At 38.2% G+C, this 24,718-nt stretch overlaps 1 protein-coding gene across 6 annotated transcripts in view; it reads left to right on the top strand.

Annotated features, from left to right (window-relative positions):
• Nucleotides 1-24,718, top strand: part of Dlc1 (DLC1 Rho GTPase activating protein) — a 420,643-nt gene that overhangs the window by 119,372 nt on the left and 276,553 nt on the right. For all 6 annotated transcript variants that reach the window (XM_039094797.2, XM_063275674.1, XM_063275672.1 and 3 more), the window contains exons 3-4: nt 17,393-17,542; nt 22,821-22,952. In XM_039094797.2, the coding sequence (XP_038950725.1) occupies nt 17,393-17,542; nt 22,821-22,952 (282 nt within the window). The remainder of the gene's footprint in view (nt 1-17,392; nt 17,543-22,820; nt 22,953-24,718) is intronic.

Genomic DNA, 24,718 nt, shown 5'->3' on the forward strand with positions numbered 1-24,718 from the left:
TCTCTTTTTATCCCTCCCTCTGTTCTTCCTCTCTCTTTTCCTCTGCCTCTCCCTCCTTCTATCCATCACTCCCTCCCTTTCTCCATCCCCTCACCATTTTTTTCCTGGCTGCCATGACGGAAGGGCTCGTGTTTATGAGCCATAGCATGGTCAATACCATGGACTAAAATCATAGATTATAAGTCTTTTCTCCTCTTAGGCTATTACGTCATGACGTGAAACATGTGGCCAGTGTACTTCTCATCCTCATAATAGCACCACCAATTGCAGAATCCGATGCTGGTCTTGTGTAAGCATGGCTGACTGAGCCTGTTCCTCATGTCTGCTGCTCAGCACATTTGTATAGCTTAGCTTCAGCAAAGAGTGCAGGAGAAGATGAAAATTCAAGATTCAAACTGTAGTTTCTATTGAGTTTGCACTACTCTAAATATGAAAAGTAATTAACAAAATGTGTCAAGACTTGGGAACCGCATGCTGGCCTTTCACTATGGGTTGTGCTAGTCCTGAGGCAGCACAGGACTATTTATTTATTTTATGGATTTTTTCATCCTATTATCTTGCCACTACATGATGCATTTCTATGCATTCCATCCACCATCTTGATTGGGCTAATTTCCCCATGGTTATACTATGACACCTTTAGCAAAACAACTAAAGGGATGAAGGACTTTTGAGCATCATGTTTTCAACAGAGTCGCTCAGTTGAGAGACTTTGATCCCTCTTAGCTAGCTGCATTGTTTCTTAATCTGTGTTAGGTGAAACATCATGGCAGTAGGAGTTTATGTCTGAAGCTACTTATAGGAAGCAAAGAGAGGAAGGGGAAGGTCCAATATATGCAACCTTCATTTGCAGGCCTCCAGTGACCCATGTTCTCCTATTGGTTCCAACATGTTTCCACAAACTCCCAAACTAGTATGAGCAGCTGGGCCAATTAGAAGAACTTCATATTCACACCATAACATGAAACTTAATCTATTTTAAGGGTCAGCTGTAATAGTACCTTCTCTAGAAAGTTCAATATGGCAAGCAGGAGCCTATTACACCAACAATCATTTTCCATGTTTGGAGGTGTCGTGGTTGATGGTGTGGTAGAACTTTAACTCTGGGTTCACTGCACTTTGGCTTGTTGCTGCATATGAGTCTATCACATTTAAGCCCCTGTAAAGAAGAAAGACATTGGTTATTCCTCGCTATTCAGTATAGTATTACTGACCTAATAGTCATTCAACACAAAAAAAAAAGAAAAGGAAAGAAAAATATTAAATCACAGCTCCATTTCTGAGACCAGGACAAATGGAAGAAAATAGGTCAAACTTGTTCCAAGATCAAGTTAAACATTCATAAAGAAAATGAAGCCTTCGATAGTAAAACATCTGTTTGTCTATAAATATACTGCAGAAAATATAGATTCCTGGGTTATAATTTACCATTCTCTGCTACTGTGCTTTCCTTGGGTCACAAAAGAAGAAGCTAAGAGAACCAAGGAGAGAGGGCCAGAAGAGTGAATGGACATCAGCTTGGGGAGGGGAGTCTTTAGGAAGTGCCAGAGATCTGGGAGGTTCGACAGTGTCTATGGGGGTGATTCTAGCTGAGACTCCTGGCAGTGAGGGATATGAAGCCTGAAGTGGCAGGATTCCCATGGAGAGATAAGGACACCAACCCACCCATAAAATCTTCAACCCAAAATTAGTTCAGACTACAAGAAGTACAGGGACAAAGATGTCACAGAGAGTGAGAGAATGGCCAAACAATGACTGGCCCAATGTGAGATCCATCCCATGGACAAGAACCAATCCTTGACACTGTTGTTGATGCTGTGTTTTGCTTACAGACTGGAGCCTAGCATAATTGCTCTGTGAGAGGCTCTGCTCAACAACTGACTGAAACAGTCAGAGACCCACAGCCAAACATTAGTACAAGCTCAGGAAGTTTGTGGAAGAGTTGGGAATTTTATACCTTTTTGTTGACATGTCTAATGCTTTCAGCACTCTCTTTGATGATTATTAGCAGTGCAATAAAAAATCATTGCTTTCAAAATTCAATGACATTTTATTCCAAGAAATGTATCTTTTTATCAAATTCTTTTATTTATTTAAATGTCAAATGTTGCCTTCTTCCAATCCCCTTTCCCAGAGTTTTTTACCCCCCCTCCCTTTTGCCTCTGAGAGGGTGCTCTCTTGTCCAACCACCCAACCTACTCCCTCAGTCACCCACCCGCCCTCATAGCATTCCCCTTCCAAGTCTCTACAAGATTAGGCACATCCTTTCCCACTGAGGCCAGACAAGGCAATCCTCTGCACATATGTGTTGGGGACACAGAACAGCCCATGTAGGTTCTTTGGTTGATGGCTTAGTCTCTGGGAGCTCCCAGGGATCCAGGTTAGTTGACACTGTTGGTCTTCCTATAGGGTTCCCATTCTCTTTAGCTCCCTCAATCCTTCCCCTAACTCTTCCATAGTTCCCAACCTCAGTCCAATGGTTGAATATAAGTTTGTGCATCTGTCTCAGTCAGCTGCTGGTAGAGCCTCTCAGAGGACAGCCATGTTAGGATCCCACCTGCAAGCATCCCTACTAGTGTCAGGGTTGAGTGCCTGCCCACAGGACATATCTTCCAGTATTTTCTTTGATGATTATCAATCAAAAGAAGAAATCCCCTGCCTTAAAATATTAAGCATTTCATTCACTTGATCTCCAGATCAACTTTTAAAGTCTATTTCAGAAGTCACTGGGTCTTCATACAGAGAGTAAGATTCAAAATTATTTTGATTAATTAACAATGAGTTTGTAAGATTAAATATTTAATAATCATTTAGATAATATCTAGTAATCCATAAAAATAGATAAATGTAAAGTTTAAAGGGAAGCATAAACTGCTGCTATGTAACCTCTACTTCTGGATAGGAAAGAACTTTCATATTTACCACCTTGGGAAACAATCAAGGCACATCAACAAAGAAAGACAAAGTTCTCTCCCATGTGCTAGATAGATGGCTAGGCAGAAATTTGGGTTAAGAGTTATTATTACATTGAAAGAAAACATTATTTGGTTTCCCTATGCACAAGAGAAAGATAAACACGTCTTAACAAACTCAAGGAATAGGAGGGATAACCTCAATATTTTGGAAGCAAAAGACCATTTTTTCAAATGTTCTTTTCCCCCAAAGAATATTATGCCACAAAGATTGTGTTTGTATCTTCCACTGAGTCCTATAAGGACACATACAATGAACCACCCTCTAGCCAGTAGCCAATAAATATGAAAATTTCTTTTACATTCAGAATAAACCTTCCATGGCAGTTTATGCTTCTTCATGTAGAAATTTTGGTATGCATAGATTCCTAGACATTACCTAGGTGCTTATTAGATATTTAAACTTACAAACTCATTGATCATTAATCAAAAATAGTTTTGAAACATACTCTCTGTTTCAAGACCTGGTGACTTCTGAAATGGACTTTAAAAATTGATCAGGTGGCAAAGTACATCAAAAGCTTAATACTAGAGATTGGTGATTTATTCTTTTGATTAACAATCATTTTAAAAGACTCCTGAAAGAAACAGATATGTAAAAATTAAGCGATAAGTGTCCTGGAATAAATTGTCATTGATTTTTATAAGTGGTGGTTTTTTTCATTGCTAGTAAATAAAAATTCATTTAACCACCAATGAAGACCATGACAGGGATTCATTTACTTATCAGTCCATGCTAGAAAGATCCACCCAGATTTCCCTGAGAACAAGCAAACAAGGAGGGTGAAGAACCCTTTTCAAAAGACAAGAGAGATACTGCTTTCTTTGGAGATTTTCTTCTTCTATATTTCTTTACAGTCTTTCGTGTGTGTGTGTGTGTGTGTGTGTGTGTGTGTGTGTGTGTGTGTGTACATGAGTGAATGTGTGTGTGTACATGAGTGAATGTGTGTATGTACATGAGTGAGTGTGTGTGTGTGTGTACATGAGTTAATATGCATGTAGGACAAAGGTTGACATTAGGATCTTCCTCTATTATTCTTCATCTTATTTTAAGACAGGATTTTTTCTTTACTTATGAATCATATTTTTTCATTAATTAATTAATGTATTTATTTTGCACCCAATCAGAGTTTCCCCTCCCTCCTCTCCTCCCCGTCCCTCCCTCTCACTCTCTTCTCCTATGCCCCCTCCCTTTTCCCTCAAGAATGGGAGACCTTCCATAGATATAAACCTGCCTCTTTCGATTGCCTTCCCCTAGGTGGGCAGCTTTGTCTAGCCTCAATAGAAGAAAAACAGGACTGTTTTTTAATTCTCCCCCCATGGCCCAGGATCTCTGGCATGTGCCAGCAACACACTGCAGGCATGCCACATTACATGATATTTTTATGTGAATACTGAGGATCCAAACTCATATCCTTGTGCTTCTGCAGTGAGGACTTGACTGGTTAATCCCATCTCACAGCCCCCTTTCCTTCCATTTGAATAGACTTCTCAAAGCAGTTTTAGATGAGCAGAAGTCCAAAAAAAATTCCACATGTCCTGTTTACTCTGCTACATGCATAGACTCTCCCCAGGTTCATGCTGCACTTAAGTGCTGGGCTCATGATAATCAGGGAACCCACAATGATGCATGAGTATCACTTCGAGTCCAGTCCATTACTGTTTGCTATTGGTGTGTATACCATGGCTCTTGACAAATACATGATATTCGTGCTCACTATTAGAATGTTATACAGAATAGTTTCATTGCTCCAAAAATCCTTTGTAATCTACCTCTTTTTCCTTCCTTCCTTCCTTCTTTCTTTCCTTCCTTCCTTTTCTCCTTCCTTCCTTCCTTCAAACTTCTGGTGACCACCTTCCTTTTAGCTCTTCATAGTTTGACCACTACAGAATTCATAGAGTTGGAATCTTCTGATGTATGGCTTTCAGAACTTGACTTGCCCCAGTTAGTACCGATTCTTTAAGCTCCATCTGTGTCTTTTTGTGGATGATAAGTCATTTCATTTTAATGCTGAATAATATTCCATTGTTTAGAGTATCCCCTATCGAAAGAAAGTTTGGAAGGTTGGGATTTTGGAAATCATGGATAAAAGTGCCAAACACACTCATGGGCAGCATTTTTTAAATTTTGTTGTTTTGTTTTAAATAAGGTATCAGTTGTTGTGGACAAATACCAAGTGAATGCTTCCTGATTACATGTTTGTCTGTATCTCTGTTTGTTTGTTCCTTTGGTTGGTTGGTTGGTTGGTTGGTTGGTTGGTTGGTTGGTTGGTTGGTTCGTTGGTTCGTTGGTTCGTTGGTTCGTTGGTTCGTTGGTTCATTGGTTCGCTGGTTGATTTTTAAAAATTAGCTTTCACGATGCTAGAGATAAGATAAGGGTACTTGTTGCTTTTTAAGAGGACCCAAATTTGATTCCCAGCATTCGTGGTGGCTCAAAACTCTATAACTCAAACTTCAGGGAACCCAATGCCTTCTTTTGACCTCCAAGGGCACAAAGCATACAAGTAAGACACATTCATACATTCTATCAAAACATTCAAACCTATGAAATTTTAAAAATAATATTGACTTCCTTAAAAATCAGCCTTACAAAAGTAATCTTTTTAATCTGCAAAACTCGTGGTCATTTTTCCCATTTGGGCTTCTGTGAATTCATAAATTAATCCAAAGAGAATGGATATTTTATCTGTTGACTTGAAAACCATTTATTGTGTGATAATTTGTGCAGACCACTGTTCTGAGGTTCTTAGATTACTTAAAGTAGGTTAGGCTTGGATACTGGCCTTGCAGAACTTTGATATTCCATGTGGGGTAACAACTGAGGCAGTAATAAAGAAGTTGAAAACTATGCTGCACACTTCCCATCCAGAGAAGCTAACCCCCCACCACTTGCTCAGTCTTCTCTTATCGCCTTCAGCAACATTTCTTGTTTTCTCAAGATTTCAGATTCCAATAACCTTGGGGATGTATTTCCATTTCAGTTGCTTTCTATAGCTTCGTTGCTACAACAATGTTGTTATTCTCTCTCTCTCTCTCTCTCTCTCTCTCTCTCTCTCTCTCTCTCTCTCTCTTTCTCTCTCTCTCTCCATCTTTAAATAACTCATGGCAGGGGACAAGCACGTTCTTCAGTTTATCATTCTGGAGCTGAATTATTTGATGGGTGGCCATAGAGTATCAGAATGTCTAGCTATTTATTCTCAGGGTTCTTGGGGACAGAAACCCTCTTTCCTGAGACCACAAGCATCTTGTTTTGTTGTTATTGTAGTGTTGTAAAAGCCAGGACCTCAAGTGCAATGCTGTCTAGCGTATGAGATAGCAAGCATTCTTACTTTACTCAGTTTTACGGAGCTATTTCATGGCTTCAGCATCAGACTCAGTGCTTCCCAAAGTGTCGGCACCTTACTTGAATAAGAACACTGCCTTTATGTCTTTGTTAGTGACAGCAGCTTTTATTTATTTGTTTGTTTGTTTGCTTATATATTTTCTGCTCTTAATCACTACCAGGTGATTTAAAGCAGATTTGGAATGTTACAAATATCCCATCTGGCATTTATTTGTTTCCTTTTTCCTCTCATATTTTATTATTTAGATGAATATGGAATTCTTCTGGTTAGAATCTAATTCCAGTTGTCTTCATTTTTGTCATAAGGTCTTTCTGTGCAATTTCTAACAGCTTTCACCATCACTATGTGTGTATATGTAGCGAATGTAACTATCTGGAGTGAACATAACTGGAACTTGTAAAAGCAGAGTCTCGTGGTCTTGCCTGCAGCCTGTTAACAGGTGGAAGGTTTCAGGGTTGAACAGGTAAAGCTCAGTGTCAGGGAGAAGACATGAAGACAGGAAATAGAAGAAAAAAAGAATTTAATAGCCAGGTGGTTTCATCGGCTCTTTTTAACGTAATAATAAAATTATGGTGCCCATATGTGAGTCCCTGGACTGTTTTTAATAAAGAAGCATTTATTCTGGGTATCCAAATGCATGTAGATTTAAGTGGAAAATGTAACTTTTTGGGTCACTTGTAGAACTGAAGTACTTTACTGGCCTAAAAGTATTTATTGATGGATAATTAGATAACAATCGGAGGACACTGGGTTTTCCAATTCAGCCATCATGACTTCCTCCCTTTCTTTCTTCCAGTCTATCAACCCTGGGCTTCTTCGGGTCTCTTACACACTAGTGTTGTGGCAACATCAGCAACAGACAGTTCTATGGGTGCTGGTTGGTTAGAAATGGAATAGCTGCCTTTTGAGAAATTCTCAGATAATGTCACTGTTGCTACTGGAGACCCAGAACTGAGAAAATCTGATCCACACAACAGAACAGTAATTGTCAACATTAGCAAATGATTGCTTTACTTGTGCATCATTGTCCCACAGATGGGATGCAAACTTCAAGCTAAGGACATGCTAGTTTCTTTTGCTTTGACTTGTAAATAGAAGCAGATTAATAAAGTATGATCTCTATAATGTTACAAACTATAATTATTACATAATATAACATTATAATGATTATTATAATATGAATAATAATTCAGATACTAAGTGCTTGGAAGTTAAAAGATTCCTCTTAGCAATTTCTCTTAGGTTTCTTTGCATCTTTGCTTCTGTTGGTTGGTTGGTTGGTTGGTTGGTTGGTTGGTTGGTTGGTTGGTTGGCTAGTTGGTTGGCTGGTTGGTTGGTTGATAGGTGGGTTGGTTGGTTGGTGGGTGGGTTGGTTGGTTGGCTGGTTAGTTGGCTGGTTGGTTGGTTGGCTAGCTGGCTGGTTGTTTGGTTGGTTGGTTGGTTGGTTGGTTGGTTGGCTGACTGGCTGGTTGGTTGGTTGGTTGACTGGTTGGTTGGTTGGTTGGTTGGTTGGTTGGCTGGCTGGCTGGCTGGCTGGCTGGTTGGTTGGTTGGTTGGTTGGTTGGTTGGCTGGCTGACTGACTGGTTGGTTGGTTGGTTGACTGGTTGGTTGGTTGGTTGGTTGGTTGGTTGGCTGGCTGGCTGGCTGGCTGGCTGGTTGGTTGGTTGGTTGGTTGGCTGGCTGGCTGGTTGGTTGGTTGGTTGGTTGGTTGGCTGACTGGTTGGTTGGTTGGTTGGTTGGCTGGTTGGTTGGTTGGCTGACTGGCTGGTTGGTTGGTTGGTTGACTGGTTGGTTGGTTGGTTGGTTGGTTGGTTGGTTGGCTGGCTGGCTGGCTGGCTGGCTGGCTGGTTGGTTGGTTGGTTGGTTGGTTGGCTGGCTGACTGACTGGTTGGTTGGTTGGTTGGCTGGCTGGCTGGCTGGTTGGTTGGTTGGCTGGCTGGCTGACTGGTTGGCTGGCTGGCTGGCTGGCTGACTGGTTGGTTGGTTGGCTGGCTGGCTGACTGGTTGGTTGGTTGGCTGGTTGGTTGGTTCGTTGGTTGGTTGGCTGGCTGGCTGGTTGGTTCGTTGGTTGGTTGGTTGGTTGGCTGGTTGGTTGGTTGCTGGCTGGTTGTTTAGTTTGGTTGGTCCCTCACAGATTCTCACTATTAAACCTATTTGGGGGTGAACTTGCAAGTATGGTCCAGTTGGCCCCAAACTGTCAACCCACCTTCCACAGACTCCTAAGTGCTTGGATTCCAGGTTATGCTACCATACCTAGTTTCCTCATGTGAACTTTAAATGGCAAAGTTATTAGTCTTTTACAGTCTCCTGTCATTATAATGATTTTGGCACATATGTTATTAAAGACATTGCACAAAGAATTGAGAATTGAATAGAATATGCTGGCAAGTAGGAGAGGTTTCCCTTTACTTCCTCACAGTCGACCAACATTTCCTACTGAAAAACAAAATGAAAATTAAAGCTGTCATTCTTAACTTGCCTGGAAACACTGACAGAAGAGAATTACATTATCTCTAACTTCTGACTGTCATTTCATATGAAAATCTTCACTGCTCCCAAAAGGAAAAAAAACAGGATTAAATAACTTTCTACTTTTTTAAGCAGGATATTATTTTAAGAAAGGAAAGTCTAGAAAGAGGAATTTATTATCAAATGAAACATATAACACTAATATGAGATTCCATACTACTCCAGCTGGCTGCAGATCAAATAGTTCAGGGTGAAACGGAGCCAAGGTTATTGCTGAAAAGTCCCTTTCTTTTATGGGTGAGCAAGGAGTATCACTAGCCCAGAAGAGCCAGGAAGAGGCATATGAAACTGAAGACAGTGTCTGGGCTAGCGCCTTGAATTCAGAATCAGGAAGTCGTGGTTCTATTCCTGGCCCGGCCTTGCATTGATTATGGCTATCTACAGGAGACTGGAGCTCCCTGACAAGCTAAGCATTCAGTCAGTGTTGAATCTGCTCTGCCAAACAACTATGATTTGGAAGCATTGACTATTTTCTTGATTTTTTTTTGTTCTTTTCCACATGCTTGGCATTAGAACAGAGCCAATGTGGGCTGATGGAGACATTTTTCTCTGGACTTTATATTGTCTTCAGTCTGTCTGATGTCTGGCAGTGGGTGCCTCCTGCCTACCACCATGAGTGAGTGCTCTCAACTCTGCTGTTTAATTAAGAGCATTTGGAGAAGGAAACACAGCCAGGTTGTCTTCCCTGGGTAGAAGGAAAACATCAGAAGATCTCTATCACTTAAACCTAACCAGTTCAGAAGCCTCTGGGAGATTTGTATGCTCGCAGACACCATGGGAATCAAAGTAGCCTCTCTGCCTGCAGACACCATATCTCTTCCAGACTAAATAGAAAGCACTGTTCAATTTTCATCACGTATAGCAATTCATATGGAATGGAAGTTAATGTCCTGATCCGATCTGCCTAGTCTCTACTGACCTGTGTCAGAGAAAGGGATAAGGAAAACATCTATAACAACAGCAGCTTGGGGAGGGGGAACACCCTTATAGAAGAAGGAGAGGGGAATGGGATGGGAGGCTTATGGACAAGAAACTGGGAAACAGAATAACATTTGAACTGTAAATAAAAAATATTCAATATATATAAAAAAAACAGCAGCACACATTATTGGCAATTTGCTGACAACTGGTTACAGTGTCAAAACATTAGGATGTTTCTGACCTACCTGGGTGGTGCTGGGGGAAAGTGCCATATACCATGCTCCTGATTTGAGTTCATCATAGTTAAGTAAGTACTTTGTGTTCATTGGGGAAAAAAGACTATGGCTCTCTCAGCATATGTTTGTTCTGAATGCACTAGATTCTACACTACTGAGCCTATAGGATCATGGAGCTGTCCTTGCCTATCCTGCAGGCCACAGGACACCAGAATACATATGGCCTTATATTTAATTTTGGGCCCCAACCACCCACTAGACAACTATTCATATCCAGAGAAGAGTAAACAGAAATAATGGGACAATGTGAAACTATGTCATATGAGAGAGGACTGAAGGAGACAAGGAATAAGGGAAGTTCCATGGTGAAGTGTGTGCTTGGCATGCACTCGACCCTTGGCTTGATGTGCGATAGCCCCCACGACTCAAGGAAGGAAATTGTGGACATTTCACTAGAAAAACCATGAAATGGAAACAGCAGAATTCTCTAAATATTTGAAAGGTAACTTCACAGAATAGATAATATTTATTGTGCCTTAACCTGGGGTTACAAGTCCTTTGGAGGTTCAAAGACCCTTTCATGGGGACCACATATCAGATATCCTACACATCAGATACTCACATTATAATTCATAACAGTAGCAAAACTACAGTTACAAGGTAGCAATACAATTAACTTTTATGATTGGGGGAATCACAACCTGAGGAACGATATTAAAGGGTCACAGAATTAGGAAGGTTGAGAGCTACTGACATAGAGGAAGAAGCTGGGACATTAAAGGGGACAGAGATCCAATTACAGCTTCTGAAAATTTTAGTTGTGTGAGTATAAAATAGGTTGCGTGGTACAAAACTAAGCAAATAGCACATGATGTAACCATGAAAATGTTCACTGAGTGATTACTGAGTACAAATCAGACAAGATGACTTTAAAAGTTCTGTTTCCATATCCAAATGTTACATGTGGACTTAGTAAGAAAATATAAATATAAAAATCTGCCTTGAGGAAGCAGAAGGATCTTTACAAGCAACAGATAGAGCAAGGACGGTAGAAAGGAGAGGGAAGAGCTGGAGAGACGGCTCAGCCGTTAAAGGCTAGGGCTCACAACCAAAAATATAAGCAGAGGGAGGAGAATAATTAAGAAAAACACTGCATGTAAGTTTATGCCACACTTTGCAGACAGGAGTGAGTGCTATGGAAAAATAAGTACGTGAAATAAATTAAAGGAATTATTTCAATTTCCTTAGGTTGGTAAACCATAATTCCCATTGGTTTCACAATCGGTGTTTTCATTCACACCTGTCTCCCTCCTGTTGGTCCCCGGTCCCACTTACTGCAGACCCAGTACATCAGCTCACAGAGCGAGCCGCAGTCTCCCTTCTTCAGCTCTGTCTCTGCTCATGGCTACATGAATTTGAAACCCATTCAGGGACTGTTACACTACAGGAAAACAAATGCTCAAATGTATACTTTGCTTTTATCTGAAGAGACCGTTGCTCAAGATTTTCCAACATATATGGTATGCCCACCCCTGTGGAAAGAATATGAACTACATCGCTCCTTTTGTAAAAGTTAGTTACAAAGTTTCAGGTTTCTTTGTGGCATTTTCTTAAATATTTATTTATATTTGGCATACACCTTCCTCCCCTCCCATTCTTCATCCCTATCGCCTCTGTACCCCTCTTACTACTCCTCCTTCCACTTTTATACATATTTGTTGGCCTCCGCTCTCACCCAGAGCCTTTTTTGTTTCCCGTTGGGCTCATTTCTCATTTCTCAGCCCACTCACACTCATTCTCTAGTAAATTCACATCTCAAAATTGGAAGCTAGCATGCACTTTTAAGAGACAATATATAATATTTGTCTTTTTGCATCTGTGTAATCTCAGTTAGCATACTTTTCAGCTCCATTCATTTTCCTGAAAATTATATATATATTATATAAATTATAAAATGTCCCTATGTATATGTTCCATATTTTAATTATCCATTCATTTGTTAATGAGCATCTGGGTAGATTCCATTTACTAAGTACTGTAAATAGAGTAGCAATAAATGTGTGTGTGTGTGTGTGTGTGTGTGTGATATTTCTGTTGGAGAATCCTTAGCATATATGACCAGTTATAACTGCATGCTCTATTGTAAGCTTGTTGAGAAATCTCCACCCATATTTATCTACATAGTGACAGAATCAACTTACACGCCCACTTACAGTGAATAAGAGATTTTTTGCCTCAAGTCCTCACCAGCACTTGTTGTCATTTTTTTTCTTGATGATGGCCATGCAAATGAGGGTGATAGTGTAGCTCAAGTAGATTTAATTTGTATAGTCCTAGTAGGTAAGGACGCTGAACCATTTTGAAAGTGTTTACTAGTCATTTATGTTTCTACATTTGAGAACTCTGAGTTTAGTTTCATAGCACAATTTTTTTAAAATATCTATTTTCTTACTTAGGTTTTAACTTCTTTGTGTGTACTATATATTATATACTGAATATATATCGGGGAAGATTGTCCACCATTCTCTAGGCCATCTCTGTATATTGGACTCTTAATCTTAAGATTCTTAATCTTTTTAGTTGTTGATTTTTACTTCTTAAAGTCAAATATGTATTATGGCCTTCTCATAAATAACCTGTTGCCTCTTTATAATCAATAAATGGTGTGTGCAGTTCAGACCTCAGTGCATAAAGGCTAGAACTAGAAGAGAGACCTTAGAATAACAGTACTTACTGATCATGTGGCATCGCTCAGTGTCAACTGTGCTTGAGGTTACAATTAATATTGTTTGCTAATATTTAAAATTAAGTCAAAGGGTTTATCAAACAGAACATCATTCGCTGTGTCCTTGTAATGACCTCAACTTCACAAAGAGTACGTTTTCTTCCTTACAGTGACCTTCCGAGCAGAATCCACTTTGTACGACCGCTGCCTCTTCCTGTTTCGTCCCCACCTTCATCCTCACATCCCTGGCTTCTCATTGGTTGATTTCATTGCAGTCTCTCTGCCACTGTATCTTTCTTCCACTTGGTGCACTGTCTTCCTGACTGTCCACTGCCTCTCCTCTTCCTCCTTTTCCTTCCCCATCACTCTCCCTTCATCCCTCTATCACCGGTCTTTATCTTTACCCCATCATCTTCTCCTTTCCTCTTCTTCCCATTCCAGTTTGGCTCTTAATTGTCACAGAAAGCTTTTTCATGAGTATGTGTATATTTTATTCATGTTGTATAGTAATTTTATATATTATACATTAACATATTGATTAATATGTTGTCTATTAATTGATATATGATAGTTGTTTTAAATATTAATATATTATGGGCATATATAGGTAGACAGGAATACTGTCATTATTTATTGCATTATCCTATTTTTAAATTCCTACACAGTTTCTATTTGAAAGTGTTTATAAATCTGTTAATTTTCATTGTTTATTTCCCTGAGGTTGATTATAACATTCAAGACAACAGGAGTTTTGTATGCTTTGCTGATGGCTACTCAGTCCAGTCCCTTTAATGATGCCTGATTTAAAATAGCTATAATAATTTAAAATGGAAAGATAGATGCAGAGAAGGCAAATTTATCACATTGGCCTTGAATTGAGAGAAATATTCAATTCATAAATAAACAATTTAATGTAGAACTCTTCATGGACCATACTAACAGAATGAAATTAATTTCCATTAAAGAAGTCAAAAAGCCCAGAATCCTCACATACACACTTGTATTTTTAGGCATGGACTATTACTAGAGTTTGGCCCTGAATATGTGAAACAGTTGAACTTCATGAGATGTTAAAAACTTGACTTTAAAAATAAGGACAAGGATATTTATACAAAGCATTGGACTTTTAGTCACGCTATTTTAGGAGGTTTTGTAGATGTATGGCCCACAAACTCTTGACATTTCACAGTGAATATAATGAATGGTATTAAGGAGGAACCCATGGAGGCTAGAGGAAAGAAATAGGCTTAATTGCCTAAGAGAATATCATGGGGCAAGACTGTTTCATTTTACCCTTCTGGCAGACCTCTGAAATAATTTGATGCTCAGCCAATAGATATAAAAAATATTTTTAAGAGTATGAGCTCTATGTCCAGTTAATTCAAAGACAAATTGCTTATGAGACCATCACCCATGGGTCCAGGGTAGCTGCGGATGTATTGCTGCACCCAGCATTAACTTAGTAGCTGGAAAAATATCAGCCTCTGTTTTCCAAGGCATGTGTATTATTATCTCTTGGCAGGATTGAACTCACTACTTTTCCTGAAAATGTGTTGCTTCTGTGGTGTAGAACTTGATTCCATTGCTGCTAGGTAGAAAGTTTGAATCTCTGTCCTTGAGGCTATTATTACTGAGATGTGAATGTCAGCCAAAGATAGCCACATGTGGACATAGAGATGCATAAACATTCACCTTCCCAAACACATCTTTGGTTCAAAATAGAAAGAAATTATATTTTTAAAAAATACACTGGAGTAGTAAGTAAGGGAGTGGATGACTCTATACTAAGATTGTTCCCAATTGGAGGAATACTCATAAGCAAATTTGATGCAAAAATTTGTAATGTTTCCAGAACTTAATTTCAGGTTATAAGCAGAATTACACTATGAAAAACACTGCTTTGTGTGTAACAAAGTTCTGAATCATTATTGAATAGAATATAAAGGTTAAGGTTTCATTTTTGCAAATGTGGATACTTTTAAGCCCAATAAAAAAGTTCACGTCAGTCACTTAATGTTCCTCAAGAAAGAGATAGTGGGAATAAATCAAACCACAAGAGTTGCAAAGTTTTCTGAAGGAATTAGCAGATGTCCAAAACTCTCTATTTAGTTTTATCGTTAATCTGCTTTTAGGAAAAAAGAAGCAGCTTCTTCCTTTTGTATTAATCTTTTAAGCCAAGGGAAACGTCTGCCTTTAGAAATAGATCATCTAGTTTTGAGTAACACACATCTCTGCATGTGTGGGTAGCACTGGCTTGGCTGAATGGATGATCAAAAAGTAAAAATTATTAAATGGTAAGGCATATGCATTTAGTTCTAGCACTTCCATAGACAGACACAGGTGAGTTATTTGAGTTCCAGACCAGCCAGGACTACATAATAAAACCTTGTCTTTAAAAGAAGAAGCAAACAAGAAAATATGAAATTGTTAAATGGTAAAGCTGAGGATAATATGAAGGAATTTGGGGGCAGAAATGGGGTATTGTCATATTTCATTGTATATAAATTTCAAGAAAATGTTCAAATAAATTATTTAATATTAGCTAAGTGATGGTTATTACTAACCATCAATTTGTCAAAACTCAAAATCACCTGGAAGAGGAGACTCTAAGATTATCTGTGGGAAATTATTTTGATTACATTGATTGAAGGGCAAAGACATGCCCACCATGGGTAGCACTATTCCCTATGGAGAAGATCCTGGATTGTGTAAAAGTAAAGAATATAATCTGAGCACTGGCATATCTTCACTAATTCACTGCCATCTGCTCTTGAATATATATACATATATTCATATGTATTATGAATTATATGAATATACATATATTCATATTCTTGAGCATATATATATATATATGCTTCAGATTTCTGCTGCCTTGACTTCCTGCAATGATTATTTAGAAAACTAAAAATGAATCCTTTCTTTTCTAAATGGCGCTTGTTAAAACGTATCACTGTACTAGAAAAGAAAGTACTCAAGAGTTAATTCTTAGATGAATTTAATATAATGAATCAATTATTTAACCTCTGAAAGGTTGCTCTCTCTATCAAAAAAACACATTGTTTAGCTTTTAAATAATTAAACCTATAGAATTAGATTCCTATTTAAAGAATATAAAATTAGATTAACTCATGGCACCCCTGTTCTTCAGAGCATTTAGAAAATTTAAAGGGGGTAAAAGAAATGCTCAGGGCTTGAAAGTTGGCTCAGTCGGTAAAATGGCAGCTGCATAAACGTGGGGACCTGGATCCCAAGAATATGTAAAAGCCACAGTTAGCAGCAAGCTTTTGTAACCACAGGTCTGTAATACTGAGACAGGTGGACCTTTAAAATTAATTGGCCAGACTGTCTACAAAACTTGATGTTCAATGAAAAAACATGTCTCCAAAGAACCAAAGGCCTCTCTACTCATCTAAACCCATGTATGCATGTACCCTCACACATGTGTACATGCATCCACATTAACAAGTACATCCACCACATATACACAAAAAATGGAGAGGAGAAGAGAGGACAGGAGAGGACAGGAGAAGAGAGAAGGACGCAAGACAAAACTAAAAGTCAGAGCTGTGTTGATTACTTTCATCATTTAATACTTGTTACTGAAGCAAATCCCCAGCCTGACATCCTCTGAGGACACATCTAGGTCTCATCATGACCTTGTTTCCCCTCCTTGAGTTTGGCCATGAGCAGTCCTTTTAAAGTCGGTTCTCTTCAAACAAGTATCCCAGAGATATGGAAAGTTGGCAACTTGACTCACAAATTATGCTTCACACTGAAAGAACTAGACCAAAGTCCACTGCATCTCTCAACAAAGTGTCTTTCCAAAGAATTGTCTATGTCTTGCACGGTCCTTTTTTTTTTCTTCACTCAATATCCTAATCAGCTCTGACCCTCACATAGCATAGGGGTTGGGATTTCTAATAATTGACTTGGTTTGACCACACAGGAACTGTACAGTTATGTCCATGTAAAGTTATGTACAAGGACAAAAGGTGCTTTAGTTACTGCTTTAAGTCAAAGTCTTTCCAAATGTGCCTAAATCCCATAGTCGTCAAGATAAAAAGCCATGTGTGTGTGTGTGTGTATGTGTGTGTGTGTGCATGCCCCATTGTTAGGGGCCTATTTTAAGTGTGGAAGAATAAAAAGAGACTTAAAAAAGGAATCTTGTCAGTGCCATAACTAGAAACAGTAACAGGTAAGTGTTACCTGCAGAGAACTACTGATCATATAAGCCAAAAATTTGGCTTACTTCATTTTTCCACAGTATTTCTCTAAATAAAAACTATTCTGGTGCAAATATTTTTTGACATGCCTTAAGTACAAATTCACAAATATAAGAATCACACAAATAAAAAGTGTATGATCTAAAAAAAAATTAAAACTCATAAATAAGTTCTCCCAATAATAATTAGGAAATCGGAAATGTCTATAAGTACTGGTAGTCATTCTACTTCTTTTTTGTGTATTGAATATTCATACACTAGATCAGCATCTTCTCCATAAAAGGCTCATTGATACCCAGCCTAGACCTTCTCTTCCCTGTCAAATGAAAGACCGCCCACTATTCAGTGTCCTTTTTGTCACTGTGCAGAACAGGGAACTTTTTATTCTTTCCAAGAAATGACCTTTCAGATTTAGTAACAGCATGTTCTGTTCCTCAGGAAACAAGGGAAGATCGAGACAGGACACGGCTGGACTCCATGGTGCTGCTAATTATGAAACTGGACCAACTAGACCAAGACATCGAGAACGCTCTCAGCGCTGCCTCCTCTCCATCCAGCACCCCAACGAACCTGCGGCGGCATGTCCCTGTGAGCTGCCTTCTCCCTACTCTTCTCCCGAGTGGAATAACGCCTCCTGTGTCTGTTCTCCTGTCATTTGTTATTAGTGTTTAGTTTTGTTTTGTTTTGTTTTGTTTTTCAAAAAACTTGGGAGGACCCTCAGTCCTGGCCCACACTAGGCAATCTTCCTCTTTGCTATATCGTTAGCCCTGTTTTTACTTTGAGACACAGACTAAATAAATTGACCAGACTGCCCTTAAACTTGCTTTGAAGCCCACACTGGCCTTGACCCAACTATCTTCCAGCCTTAGCTGCTCAAGAAGCTAGGATTACATGTCTGTGCCCACTAAGCAAAGTTAGAATAGGACCCTTTTATTTCACATGGTCTCTCTTAAAAGTGAAACATCTTTGATGATGGCATCCACTAATAAATGAAACAGAACCTCATAGAGATCATTCAGTCATTTCCTTATGTCACATAGAGAATCCATAGAGACATAGATGATGACCAAATATTTAACATTAAAAAGAAAACAAAGCAAGCTTAGAAAATTTTGCTTCTTGGGGATTAAGCCCTCTTTGTTGTAATAGTGACTTGTACTACTGTATTTACTACTATTCAGAGACATAATGCACCCCATTGCAAATGCTGTGTTTATCTTGATAACTACACTATTTCCAGCTTTTCAAGTTATAACTAGTTATTTCCAAAATATGAATTATCTTATTCTATAAACTTACATTGCATGAAAAACATGTTTAATATTTTCTGCATGATCAGATGAGTAGATGAATGGAAGGATAGGTGGATAGATGTGAATATGAATGGGTAGATGAACTGGTGGGTAGATGAATCAATGAGTGGATGGATGGGTGGATGGATATATGAATGGGTTTTTGGATGGGTGAATGTATGTATGTATGGATGGATGGATGGATGGATGGATGGATGGATGGATGGATGGATGGATGGATGGGTTGTGGAAAGGGTAGATGGAAAGATGGGTAGATGGATGGATAGTTGGGTGGGTGGATGGTTGGGCAGATAAATGGACATATGAGGGTAAAGTAATCCTGCTTACTGCAAAAAGTAATTCTGATGAAGGTGACGTGTTAGTACTCTAAAATATACTATAAAAATAATGAGAAAGACAGAGGTAAGAATTTTATCCCATTAAGTTTATATAACAGATGCTCCAATGGTATTCCAAAACTCAAAATAAAATTTAGAAGAAAGAAATCCTGAAATTGGCTCTACCCAATTCCATATTTAGCTTCATGTTTAATGGCTTAGTTTATGTAGATCTAACATATATAGCATAAAGCTTAACTGTAAATAAGTCATCCCTTTTCTACTAAACAAGGATTTGCATTATAATATAGTAAATAAACTACATCAAAAAAATTGTAAGTGAGATCCAAAATGTAGAAAATCACATAAACGAATTTGACACCTTCTGAAACAGGATTGGTATAAAACTAGATTTCAATCTTGAAAATTCATGAAAATGAAATTTTAATTTTTGGTAACCTTAATAAGTTTCCTTATCTGTAGAGATTCATTGCAGATACATTCTTTACCATGAGCCATAACTAAACAACTCCAGGAAAACCCTGTCCCTCTTCTCCTAGGGACACACCAGTTATTTGTAAAGAGTTTCATTCGAGCAAATAGGAAGGGACCTACAGAAACGACCTTTCTAGAAACGATAGAAAAATCCTGTCTCCAATATTTCAATCAAATTAAAATTTCACATTCATTTTCTCTAGCACCTTTAAGCCAGAAACATCTTATTTTCATGAGGTCCTAGGTGCCTCTTTAAAATTCATGGGGTCTAGAGTATGGACTTTTTATTTAAGTTTTCTGCAACAAGTTATTAATTTTGCCTGATTTTAATCTCTCCCTTCTCTACTGCTCCATTAAAGTTTTCTAAGTTCTCATATATAAAAATCATAGCTGATATTTCTATCAAATACCATACTTTTGTCTTCATTTCAGAAAGAAAGCTATCTGTCCCTCCATACTAGATTGGGTTCTTTCTTATGTGGGAAAGATAAACCAAAAACCATGAATTAATATACATAATAATTAAATCATTTGTCTGCATCTAGTTTTTATACTTCTACATCAACTGTAAGCTGGACTTTAATATGTCATACAGTATCTCACAGAATGTTACTGAAATCATCATCATAATTCTTGCTGCTGTAAACATAGCATCAATTTAGGTTTTCATCTTATCAATAGAGTTGGAATAAAGCAAAATCAGTCAGCAGAAACATTAGGAATGTTGGTGCCTAAAGGTAATTGAACAATTAGTGACTTTTGGATCCCAGCTTTGGAGCTGACTATCTAAAACCATAAGAAGCTTGTCTAATTTCTCAACTACAGGTTCATGTAAGACAAAAGATACACACAAAGGTTAACTCTTTAACTACTGGCTTCTCATGGAGAAAAATGAACTAAAATACATAAGCAGTCCTATACAGATCTAACCAAGAACATTCTTGGCCGTTGTTGACTCTTTTTGTGTTCCCTCTAAGCTCATATTAGACACTGAGCAAGGCATGAACAATACACACCCCTGAGCCTCAAAACTATCTTCTGATCTTTAGAGTTTTCTGAGTCACACTTGGTCTTTTTCTCTGCTTTTTTGTTGGTTTGTTTTGGTTTGGTTTGGTTTCTGACATTTAAAGGTGATGGTAACATTTTTTTTCATTTGCCTTTCAATTCCTTTTGATAATTGCATCATGGAAGAAGGATTATGGTGTCATAGTTATGATCTTGATCATCCACCAAGGAGCACTAACCCAAGCGAGAAACTGCCTCATCCCCTTCCTCTCTCTGCTGCCTATTTAACTTTAGCAGAAAGAACACAGTACACAATGAAGCAATGGCTTCTCTCCTAACCCACCCACTGTGTGTAATCATATTTAACAAAATCCCTAGAATTAATTTTCTATGTAATAAAGAGTATAATTTGAAGCAGAGACTGGGATGATGAACAACAACATTCATTTGAAGTAAAAGGAAGAGGTAAAGATTTGGACATAGCTGCTTGGAGAAAATCTAACAAACTGACTAAACATTGGTAGATTCTTGAAACTCCATGATCTGATTGTTTTGTCAGCCAAAATCTTGACCTTGTCAGAGCACCCACTGTGGACAGTCCTTCAAACCTTACTTATGATAATACTCTCTCAGAATGGGTGGCAGATAGAAGTCGAGGCTAAAGGACAAAGCAGTAGTAGTTGGTGCACACTAAGCTTTGCATGCGTTGTTTTATTTTATCTTTTGGTCTGGTGATGAGCATCAGGAAGGATTTACTAGGGTCACACAGGGTGGAAGTGAGAAGTTTGCCAAGTGTCACACAGCTTTGAAGAGTCACTTTCACATCTTTCAGAAAAGCCAACTTTCATTCTACCACATTGTAAATCTTCCCAAGACCTTTTCTCCTCCGTATCAAAGTATTCTTGAGTTTGAGCCACTAATTGCTTTTTGTGTGAATGTATAACCTAGCGGACATGGGTAATCTTTTGGGACACTTCAGCCATACATGGTCAAGGTTCACCATGTTTCAACCCTTTTGTGACCCAACATACCATATTCTTTTTACATAGTCTGTCTTCCTGATTCTTGGCCACTTTTCCATCAATTCTGTCCTCCTGACATCCCAGGAGTAATTGCGCTATTCTTAGCATTCAAGCTTGCTTCCTACATTGACTTTCCCTACAATTTTGCTGTCTGCTTCTTCTCCAATTGTCTACTCATCAGTTACATGTTGTGGCCCTCTATACCCTGCTTCCTGATTTTGTCCTTTACTGCTTCCATCCAGATTCTTGATTAACTTTCCTATTGACTCACTTTAATATTCTCCCCAGGAATCACCTCCCCTCCATTGTCTTCTCCATAGTGAATACAGGCAGTGAAGACTTATTTTGTGATGTGAACAACTATGTAAAGAACAAGATTCCCACTACTTTGTGCCACAGTTGGATGGCGTATAGACCTCTTCTATGGCCCCACCACAATAAGAACTCCTCTTATTGTGCATATTCCATCTACCTGACATGGGGGAAGCATGGGTAACAATGATACAGAAGAGTCTGATGGTACTGTAGGGCATCAGACGCATTACCACAGCAAAAGTGGGCGGTGTCATGATGGTTCAGGTCTTGCTCACCATTCAGTTTGCTGAAGATGGTTAAATAGGGAGGGCATGAGTGACAGATTGTGAAAGAGTGGACCTGAGATTTCTCACAGTGGATTTCTCACTGGTAGAAAGAAGAATCTCTACATAGTTTCTCATCCATGAAATTTCTTCTTCAGTTGTGTTTTAGGCATTCACCAAAACAGCAAGGTAGTTACTTTAGGGGGTGTAGCTTTGAGGTGAGGACCTGAGATTTAAGGTCACTTCTCCCATGGAATGGGAATGTAAGAGATCTGCCTCGCCTCTGGGTGTCATTGTCTTTTCAGTGATTATAATAATCCCTTCCTCACAGGAAGATAAAATTGAATACAGATACAAGCTGTGAAATGTGCTCTATGCAGAATAACAACACAAGGCTAATAAATTAAAAAAAATTATTATTTCTCCTCATACTTATTATCGTGTGGTTATAAAAATAAAAAGTTTACCATGTTAACGACTTCATGAAGTTATGAGTAGGAAGGCAAATGAATTCAAAAGGCCCATTATACAAAAAAACAAATTTAAAGGGGCAAATTTAATTAATTACCTACTACCTGTAGTTATATGTTTAATATTTATAAATGTGTTTTGCTGTTATCCATTTCATGTTAATTCAGTTTAAAACTCAAGTGAGCTATATACTTTAGAATAAGATACTTTTTGTTCCCCATGAAAAGACATAAAAAATAGTCTGATCTGAAGTCATTCTCAGCACGAGAACCTTGGTTACAATTATGTACTTCACATATCCATATGAGGAAACACACACATGCCCTCTCTCATGCACAAATTCACATGCCTAATAAAGCAGTTTCATCATTCATATTCATTTACCTGCAAAATATATCATAACATTCCAACTGTGGAAAATGGCTTTCAATACTATTGATGAGTTATAATGAAGGGAAATAGCATTACTGATACTTTGAATTAAGACTGGGAGGATTTTTTTCATTTGCCATTCACAGGGCCCCTAGAATGCACTTTGTTACCTATGTGATACTAAGTGAGTGACTGGAAGTCACATTCAAATAAAGATTAAAGGTGAGAGGAAATGGGCATGTAGGAGACACTCGTACGCCTCTTTTCATGGTTGTGTATTTGTCTTTTAACAGGATCTGGAATCAGGATCTGAAAGCGGAACAGAGAGTATCACGGTAAATCAGACACAGGTGAATCTGTCTTCAGAGTCCACCGATCCATCATCCACTCCAGCGAGCAATTCTGGAACCAAACCCAAAGCCATGGTAAGTTGTACACAATCCCAGACTCAACAGTCAGTGTTGCCAAACATGAGGTAAGTGTTGATAGCCTTCTATCCAGCATGGAAAGAAAACTATTGGAGTCTTAACTGTATCAGTTTGATGCTATTTACTGAAGTATCACCCTAAAAGTGTATGCTTCTTAATTTTAAAAATGGATACATAAGTAGTTCACTAAGGCAGGCTTATGCAAATCCAGAATTATGCAAAATATGGCCCATGACTTCTGTTATACAATTTTAAAGAATGAAGAATTTGAAATGGGGAGTTGAGTTACCAGGTGCGGTTATCATTGACCACATCACATACTCAGTAGAAAATCTCTAAGCTTTGATGATAGATGAGCAGATAGATGGGTAAGAAGTTGTCTGAGATGCCATGATGATATGCAAATACAGATGTGTAAAATCACTGCGTCATATTTTGTGGACATTCAATGATGTAGACCATTCAAAGCCCAATATTTAATGCAGTGTAAGTTACTGTCCTTGTTGCCCTGGTGATTTTACAGTGCCATCTACACAAATGAAAGAGAGAGTGTCCACACAGAATAGCATCGCACAATAAATTCTGAGGAAAGACAGTTTCCTTTAAGTAAAATGTGAATTGCAAGGGCAAAATAGCATTTGACTCTAAAAGGTAACATTTATGGGGAAGTAATTACTGCTTCAAATATCTAAAGTCCACACAGTTCCAAAATAACCTCTCCTGGTTCTGTGAAAATCACAGAGCTATATTGTTTTTTCAATCCCCATGTTAGCTTAACATGGAGAAGTGAGTTTGTACTGTTTGTTTTCCTGTCTTTAAAATAAAGGCAGTTCTAAAATGGGACTAAAAGAATACTCTGAACTTGAGACATGGTAGATTCACTGGGATTTAAGGGGAATCAAAGCACACTGTTAAAATAGCACATGGGCCTGGCTTTAGTATTTATATAGGCAGGACTTAATTTGCCCCTTGTCATTTATATGCAGATCATTTAGTTCTAACCATCTACTCATATCTAACATATCACACACTATGCCAAATTGGAAAAAAAAGCCACAGACAAACAATATGTTAGCCAAGTCTTTAAATAGCTTCCATTTTATCAAAAATGGTAGGTATTTAAACAGTAAAAGTCAAGAAAATGCTACAACACTATGATAGTGCTAGGTGAACAGGGAATAAAAATATGCATACTATTGGTTTTGGGATTCAGTAAAATGGCTATCAATTAGCAACAAGTGCTAATAGGAAAGCTTTAATGGAATGCTGTACTTTTATTGATGATAAACTTCCTTGGCTTACCATTATATAGATGTTCTTTAAGGATCTGTATAGCCATGTGGGATGTTATACTGTCTTTGTGTCTTTGGTGGATCAAGTCCATCATCTATTATTTAATATAAAGATGCTACATAAAAATTTTTCAATCTGGACACTACAGGTTTTTATGGTTCAATTTTGGTGAGATTTATTCTTCTTATGTTTTGATTGAAAGACAGAATTCATGGCTTAACATGTACTAACATTAGATGTGTCACTTAGTGGGTATTCACAGCTGTGCCAAACAAGAGTCTTGCACATTTTTATATCCATGTGGCTACCACTCAGGACAAGACAAATTCTGAGGGACAGAATGATATTGGCTCTGGATTGGATACTCTCCTATCACGCTTCTCCATTTATCTAAAAATTATATGATTAAAAGAAGGTGGTGCTTAAAGCCATTTTTAAATTCAATTTACATTTTCTCTAAAGGGTTTATT

This window comes from Rattus norvegicus, chromosome 16 (assembly GCF_036323735.1).
Source record: "Rattus norvegicus strain BN/NHsdMcwi chromosome 16, GRCr8, whole genome shotgun sequence".
Lineage (NCBI taxonomy): Eukaryota > Metazoa > Chordata > Mammalia > Rodentia > Muridae > Rattus > Rattus norvegicus.